This window comes from Sturnus vulgaris, chromosome 12 (assembly GCF_052056855.1).
Source record: "Sturnus vulgaris isolate bStuVul1 chromosome 12, bStuVul1.hap1, whole genome shotgun sequence".
NCBI lineage: Eukaryota > Metazoa > Chordata > Aves > Passeriformes > Sturnidae > Sturnus > Sturnus vulgaris.
In genome coordinates, this window is record NC_142254.1 from 2,699,873 (window position 1) to 2,708,462 (window position 8,590).

Sequence of the window (8,590 nt, forward strand, 5' to 3'; positions counted from 1 at the left end):
AGCACTAAATTGTCATTCAGATTACTATTTTCTTCATTTCCTGTGATAAATATGGGAATTATTAGGAAAAAATCTGTAGGCTCCTAATTGGATTCCAGTGATTCATTCAGCAGCACATTTATAAATAGGAAAAAAGGGGAGGGGGAGAAGTCAGCAAGAGAGAGGAAAGTGTTCAAGACATACAACTGCCATTTCAACCAGTGGCCAGAACATTTCTGTGGTACTTCACTGAGACTATTTTTTGGGTGAAGTAAATTTTTTCGCCTACTTCCTACCTTCTAGTGCTGGAATCCTTAGTGCAATTTTTAAGTTAAACAGTTGTTCCCTCTTGAAGTCTGAACATTGGCTACAGAAACATTATTTACAGATGTGCAACTGGGATTTGTTCTCTCTTTTACTTCTCTTCAACACCCGTGGCACAGAGCACAAGGACAGTGAATGTAATTTACTATTTCAATTTTTAGAGATTTGTATCTTCAGTAGCATTGGTGTTCAGTTGTTCCTTTGTGCAAAGAGGGAGGCAAGGTGTCATTACTATGCCAGAGGTATTGTGGTAAATTATGAGTTAAAGGAACCTCCTGGAATGCACAGGCATCACTTCTCTGATTGCAACTGCAGATTCATTCAGATCTCTGTGATGTACTTGAAATTAAATCTGTATTGTGTTTCAATAATATTTAGAGCACCAAAGTAAATTTCAGCATGATCTAAGTATTAACTCACTTTTTTTAGACTACATTTTACCCGTTTTCTGTCATGCACTGCATTCTTAATCACTGTCAACTCACTGTATTTTCCTTCTCAATAAGGAACAGTGATGTTATGCAATGTTACTATGTAGATCATGCTCTGGTTTTTCTACTCCTATTTTGAGAAACTGTTTCTGAGTAAAACTTCATTTTTGGTGATGCCAAGTCTTCCCCAGCAGATAGCATTTCATCTATATTTATGGGACATGATTTTATGCTTCGTGGTTTTGGCAGGTGGAGGAATTATATTTTTCCCATTTTTCATATGGTGAAGAACGTACAGAGTCTAGTTTAGCCCAGCAAGCACAGAGGGTTTGATTTGTTTTCCTAACATGTGTGTCACACATAAAAGGCAATATCCTTGCCCTGTGGTTGTTAATAAGTGGCTGCTCCAAACAGATTTGTGCCAACACAGGATCCACCACCACAATTAGCAGTAGTAGGAACTTCAGCTGGCAGCAGCAGAGAAAGCAGTAAAGATTAAATGACTGTGTGAGCTGTCTCTCCAAATAAAAACTGATGTGCATTGGCAAAAAATAAGAAAACTCACACTTACCCCTTATATTCTGTTTTACTTGGGTAATAACTAAGAGAAAATGTTGCTGTCTGGGACTCACTATTTTTCACATGACAGGTTCACCCCATTAATGACAAGAATATGAGTAACCACACCAGTAAAACATCTCAAATTACAAAAACTTCTAGATGACTTTCAAATGTTTGAGGATACAGATAACCTCTTGAAGAAAGTTGATTTTTAGAGACATTTGTCAGCATGTTACTGTTTTATATCTTGTGTTGCATATGTACTTCCAGAAAGTCTACTCGGAAATTCCACTAAATTGCATCCAAATTTTTTTTTTTTTTTTCTGGGCAGAATATCTTCCAGGAGCTTCAAAATCTCTGCAAAGTAGTACTCATGATAATACTTCTACAGCATAGAATATGATCTTGGTCTAGAGCAGATTAATGTCAGAGCTGCAGTAACAATAATCCTTCCCTTTCTCAAGAGCCATGGCTGAATTATGCTAATACCTGTTCAACAAATGAATGAAAAAAATTAGTACAGTGAGGATTTGAATAAGTATTCCGTTGTACAATATTTACTGGTAGAAAACATTCTAGATTAGCCCATATTTCTTTAGGGTGACTCACAATTTATTGTCTCCTATATGACATACTTCCAAAATACAAATTCTTTCCTACAGTTTAAATGAGCCACTAGGAATGTGCTAGAGCTCCTCAGAAATATCTTAGGCTTAAGAATCTCCCCAAAATGACCTTTGAGCTCATGAGCAGTAAAAGCCATCTGATTTATATGTCAGTGTGCAAAAACCCCAGCTGGTAACCACAGCCTTGAGGAGGTTTTGCAGCTGCAGTGATGCAGCACATCAGTGTCACTGTGAAATGCCCAATCTTGCACTCTGGGTGTGCATCCCATTCCGGGCATTTATTATGGACAGGATTTCATCCCATAAATCCATCAGACAGGTCAGTCCTTTCCTGGTCCCTGTGAAAGCAAAGGGCAGACAGAAGTCTGAAGCTTTGCCAACAGGGAACACGATGGAGGTTTGTCATTAACCTTGGCACCTTCCTGATTTGGACACTCTTGATGTAGAATATTCAGGATTAGAGCAATTGCCTTGGTGTTGACATTAGAAGCTTCCGTGTACAGAGATGCCTGGTGCCATACTCTGACAGTGCTCAGATGTCCCATAATGGATAATAATCGATATATAATAGATAGTGATAGATATGTAACAGAAAATAGCTTGCCAGGAAGCAAGGCTAGTGGAAAAATAAAGCCAAATCCAATTAAAGTGTCTGCTCAGGTTAATGTGAGCTTTGACTGCCGGACAGAATCATTCACTTTAGACCACTCAGAACACAAAGCACTTCTTTTCACAAGAAATGTGACTTGTTAGCAGCAACTCAAGCTAAACTGGGCATCTAACCAGCAGCACAGCAGGAAATGCTAATTTGCTAATTCCTGCATTCCCCCTGTGAATTCCTGCACTGCTCCCTGAGGAGGGCCCAAGCCCTGGGATAACTCCATGGAGAGTTGTTTGCCCGAGCTCTGGAAGCCCAGTGCAAGGTGTGAGACCTGAGGAAGCCTCCCAGAGTTTTGGGAAAGCTCAGCCACTCTAAAACCATGGACAAACTGGGCTCTCAGGCAGTTGGAACCACCTCTCATGAACTGAACTCATGCAGGGACAGTGGAAAGAGGCAGAGGAGTGTGTGTTTTATGGCTTTTGAGAACAGAGTTTATGGATTGGTTTTAAGAGAATATATCCTATGAAGAGGAAATTATAAAGAAAATGCTGCAAGTCCCAGTTCTTGCACTGCAACACATTTGGTTTTAACTTCATTAATAGCAAATAGGGAAAAATCATGCAAAAACACCAATTATAACACACTAAATTACCAAAAAACAGCACTGAAGGCCACTGTACACAACTGAATCCTACAACTCCTTCAAACACCCTTGCCAGCCTGCTTTGAACTTCTTGAAACCACTGGAAGCTATCTACAGGAGTGGGACAAGATTGGACAATTATACTGCTGCCAAAAAGGAAAAAAACAACCTCCTGCATTTGCTTATTGGCTGTAACACAAGACCTTCAAGCCAGGAGAGGACTTCAGACATTACAGGGCTCAATTTATCAATATAAACACAGCACATCAATCTCACTAAAGGCAGTATATAACGCCCAGCTCCTGACAGAGCTGAAGAGAACCAGGTTGAGGATGAGCAATAATATGAGGAGTCATGGGCTCCCTTCCCAAGAAGAGCTGTTGAAGTAGAGTGTTCACAAAAGCAGGGCTTACTTCTCAAATAAACTCTCTATTAAAGAAAAGGACAGACGATTTTCCCAATTTATCTTGTTCCAGAACTTTATCACATGTAAATCTTCAGTCTGTGTATAACATTTTGTACATTTTGTACAGTGGAAAAAGGTCAGTATAAAAATACTGCTCTCTCATTCTTTATGCACACTATGAGAAAAGCACGGTTTATTATAACAGGAAATAATATTTTATTATAAAATCTGCATGTAAACAAGTAACCAATTAATTGAATAACAGTTAATGGAAGTGCAAATTAACTTCATAAAATGATATCTGTTCTGTATTTAAATATATATATATAGAATTTGTTTTCTCTCATTCTACTGTGGTTCTACTCCTCCCTCCCCACATTTAAGTTTAAAAAGATTCATCATTGCTTGCTTTATACTAAAAAGAGTGTACGAGCCTGCGTACAAGTTTAAGTTTTGCTCTGCAAACGAGACAAGTCTATGGTGATAGTTATCCTTTCTTATCTTTGCACCTCTGGCATCCACAAGACAAGAAGATATAGAACATACACATGGGCATGTCAAGCCTCATATTTCAAGTTAGTTCATTTACTTGCACACACTGAAACTTAAACCGTTTATCAATGAAGCACTGTAGTGTAACTTCCAGCCTTGTTTGAGCACCTTAAGGCATTAAGGAGAGTCCCAAAGGGAAGGTCGGGGCTGTTATCACCAGGAGCATCATCTGCAGCTCTCTGAGCAGGCAGGCGCTTGTTCATCCCGTGTGCCACACCTGCCCTTGCCCAAAGCTCCTATAGCACAGACAAATCATGGCAAGACTTGGATTTTGCTTTGAAAGCCATCTTCTTGTTGTTCTTGGCCACGATCCTGCCGAGGAATCTCTTGGCCTTTTTGCTGATGCTCTCCCTCCTCTTGGTGTTGGCCATCCTGCGGGCGTTGTCCTCCTTGCTGTCCTTGCGCAGCCGGATCTGCCGCACGATGCCCTCGAACAGATCCTTCACGTTGTGGTGCAGGGCAGCCGAGGTCTCGATGAACTTGCAGTCAAACACCACAGCACAGGCCCGGCCCTCTGCACACAAACACAACCAGGAGGGTGAGCAGAGGGCTCTGTGTCTTCACAGACAGCGTCACAAACACGAAACTAAAACTGCCTCTAAGCAAGGGAACTGCCTTCAACACCATGAAACAACTTTACTGCAAAACAGGAAAACCCAAATTTGCTCTCATGGTTTTGCCCCCTTATTCCTCGTGGTTTTGTTGTGCTATTGGATCAATGGAAACCAATGCATGGAGCAATATCCCTTCAGCCAGACTGTTCCCATACTGTTTAAGAGCTAAAGCTGATTTAGGAGAGGCCCTTGGAAGCATGCTTGCTGTTTGATAGAGAACAGTGTGAGGTACAGAAAGAAATGGGGTTTATTCTGGAAGCTACTGAACAATTCTACACTTCTGCCTTGCTGTAACAAGTGAGTTTTCCACACCAATAGGAGTGGAGCTGATACAGGCCACAAGGTCAAGTCATTGAACACATCAGTAGAGGTCACAAAGTTGTGCACCACTGAATCTGATCAGGGCTGAATTTGAAATACAAGATGTTCAGAGTTCTGGGCATGCTGCAGCACAAATGTCCAGAGTCAACTGTGATAAATAACAGCAGAGTTGTAAACCTGAGGAAAGTACAGATGTCAGAACTAGGACAGGTCAACCATGCCCTGCCCCAGCCTGAAAAAGTAATCTCCTGATGAACTCCAATCAAATCCCTGTGCAGGATTAAACACTGGGAGCATGGCAAACCAGATAGGGAGAAAGTGTTCATCATCAAGGCACCAATATTTCAAAGTATCCTTTCCAGTGGAAAACAAAAAAACCTACCCCAAAACAAAACAAAATCTGGCCAAAGAAAAAGCCTCACAAAGTGTTTAAATAAGCAGAATCAAGACTGTGGTGTTGGTAGTGGTTCCTGTGCTCCAGGTACCTAAATGCCAGCTGGAACTGGCTGAGAGAATTCTCACTGATCACAGCTGGAGAAGATACACAAAAAGACACTTGAGTTGTGTGAGCCTGGTCCCACCAGCTCAGCTCAAATGTGATGGAGTCACCTCCAGCAGCAAGGGTTGCACAGGGATCCCCTTTCCTGAGGCTGCCTGGGCTCTGTGACATGGCACTGTGGCCCTTAAAGAGCACAGCTCAGACTGCCACATCCCCAGCCTGGCAAGTGCTGCTGCACAGGCATCCTACAATTCAAGCCTGGCTTTAGCAGTCCTGTGCTGAAGCTGCAGCTCTGATGCATTTTCCTCACACACACTGCAGCTCAGAGCTCTGCACAGCCACACATCTTCCCCCAAACCATCCCCAGTGTTTTTTCTGTGGTACCAAGCCCTTCAGCACAAAGCAGCTGGCTCCACTTCCCCAGATCCTCAAATCACACATTTTTCTACATCAAACTCAGACCATTCCTATTGGCCACAATCCTGCATAGCCTTTGCTGCTACTTTAGACAGCACCTGTAAAATTCAGTGTCTCTTACCATCAACTGAGACCTCCCGGGACCTGACCAGGTCACTTTTATTTCCCACAAGGATAATAGGAATGTCCTCTGTCTGCCTTGCTCTTCTCAGCTGGATTCTTAGCTCAGAAGCCTTTTCAAAACTAACTTTGTCTGTCACTGAGTATACAATAATATAGGCATCTCCCATTTTCATGCAGTGGTTTTGGAGCCATTGGCTGTCATCCTGAAACAACAGACAAGAAATAGATTTATTGTGCTGAAAAATCAACCAACACTGAGTGATGATTTATTACTCTAAGCACCTTAAAGATTCTGTTCTTAGCCTTATAAAAAGTCAGTAAAAGTAAGCCAATGTGCCCAAAACTTCAAAGATTTTGTTATTTAAAATACAAAACAAAAGGAATTTCTCTCGTTTCCAGAAATAATATCAGGTCTACACTGATCAGATTGACAATCTCTAATATTACAGTAATTCCCTGGGCTACTCATGTATGATACTGATTACTCAAAGCATTAAGAGAGTCTCACTCAGCTCTATTCAGGGTTTTAAACTGCCTGCCTAGCTACAAGAAATTAATTGCAGAGATAACAAAAGGCAGTATGAATTCTGATTTTTAATGTCACTTATCTGATTGAAATAGGCATAGTTGTTCCATTTATACTTTCTTTTTTTTTTAAGAGAGCTACCGACCAAGCCATAAAGCAAAAACATGAGGAAAGAGCTGTAAGTACCTGCTCCCATATATCAAACACCACGAGAGATGCTTCTTCTCCATCAACTATAATTGATCTGTCGTACGTATTTCCTGCGGAAAATTTAAAAAAAACAGTTAAAAAAAAACTTCAGCAGAAGAAGTTATTCTCCTCCATCCCTGCCTGGGAGGGGAGGCTCCGAGCCCGCTGTGCCCTCACCGGCCTCCTCCGCGTCCGCGCACTCCTCCACGCCGCCGAAGATGCGCGCCAGGCTGGTCTTGCCGACGCCGTGCTCGCCCAGCAGGATCACCTTGTAGAGGCTGCCGTCCGAGTCGCTGCCCGAGGAGATGACGGAGTCGGAGGAGTCGGAGGCCCAGCTCTGGCGGTGCTCGCCGCCGGGGCTGTACGAGGTGCAGCGCACCAAGCCCGACAGATCCTCGGGCGGCAGCGCCCGCAGGTCGCGCTCGTCCACGGGCATGCTGCGGCGGTGCAGGTGCTGCTGCGCCGCGAACGGCGTGCTGCCGCGCCGCTTGTCCCCGCGGTTCAGAGTCATGGGGCTGCGGGGAGAGCACGGCTGTCAGCCAGGGCTGGGGGCACGGCACGGCACGGCTGTCAGCCCCGGGCTAGGGGCACGGCAGCACCTGCTGCCCCGCACAGCCCCTGCCCCGCACCACCCCTGCCCCGCGCAGCCCCGGCCCCACACGGCCCCTGCCCCGCGCAGCCCCGGCCCCGCACAGCCCCGGCCCCACACGGCTCAAGCCCCGCAGCCGCGCTTACCTCGGGCCACGGCGCGGAGCGAGGGCGCGGTGAAGGATCGGTGAAGGATGGTGAAGGATCGCTGAGGGATCGCTGAGGGATTCCCCGGTGCTGCCGCGGGAGCTCCCCGAGCGCTGCTGTCGCCACCGGCCCCGCGCCGCTCTTTATGTCCCGGCGGAGGCGCGGGGCCGTCCCTCCCGTCCCGTCCCCTCCCCGCCGTGACGCTCGCCGGGCGCTCCGCCAGCGCATCCTCGGCAGCGCCGCCGCCCCCGCGGGCTCGGTGCGCTGCGCGGGGGCGGCGGCGGCGCGGGGAGCCCGGCAGGAGGCGGGAGCCCCCCGGGGGTGCGGGAGGCACGATCCGCTCGGCTCCGCTCCGCTGTCAGCGCGGAGATCCCGCCCGGCAGCGCGGCTCGGCCGCAGCGAGCGCCGAGGGAGGCGAGGGCTGGCCCCGGAGCCTGTGGGGCTGCCGGGCTCAGCCCCGCCGCTGCCCTCTGGATGCTCACGCTGCAATTCCCCCAGCATTAGCTCTGTGTGTGCCGCTCGTTCCCCCTCCCAGTCCGTGCACAGAGCGCTCAGGGAGCTTCCCTGGGGCGTACTCCTGGCGTGTACAGCAGTGTTAGAAAATACCGAATGCGCTCTTTGCATCCCCTGTGCTGGCTCTCCCCAGCGCCCGTGCCCGGGGGGGACACACGGGAGTGCCCCTGCCCCACGGGCGGCGTGAGCGGCTTGAGGGGTCAACATCAAACATAAAGGTCAAATTGTCCTCTCGCTTTCACCTGAGCAGCAAAGAGGGACAGTGAAAATCTTATCTCATGAGTGGCACAGTCATTCGCATGTGATCGGGTGAAGAAAGGACTCAGCAGATAACTAACTATACTTGTCTCCTGCGAGGCTCACCCTGTATACAGTTTGTTGTTTTCCTAGCAACCGAATCATGTCAGACATTGTATGGCCAAAATAGCCCCGGCCCCTGCTCCAGAAAGATTACAGCTCCAGCAGAGCGGGAAAATCCCTGTGACTCTGGACGTGGACGGTTGCCATCAAATTCGTGTCCGTTTTAGAGT

General features: G+C 46.5%; 1 protein-coding gene across 1 annotated transcript; it reads right to left on the reverse strand.

Annotated features, from left to right (window-relative positions):
• Positions 1-3,626: 3,626 nt before the first annotated feature.
• On the reverse strand, positions 3,627-7,690 carry RRAD (RRAD, Ras related glycolysis inhibitor and calcium channel regulator). Its single transcript, XM_014892587.2, has 5 exons — positions 7,548-7,690; positions 6,990-7,327; positions 6,810-6,883; positions 6,096-6,300; positions 3,627-4,637 (listed from the first exon to the last, which is right to left on the reverse strand). Exons 2-5 carry the CDS (start codon positions 7,321-7,323, stop codon positions 4,360-4,362), a joined length of 891 nt encoding a protein of 296 aa, XP_014748073.1. The 5' UTR covers positions 7,324-7,327; positions 7,548-7,690; the 3' UTR covers positions 3,627-4,359.
• Positions 7,691-8,590: the final 900 nt, after the last annotated feature.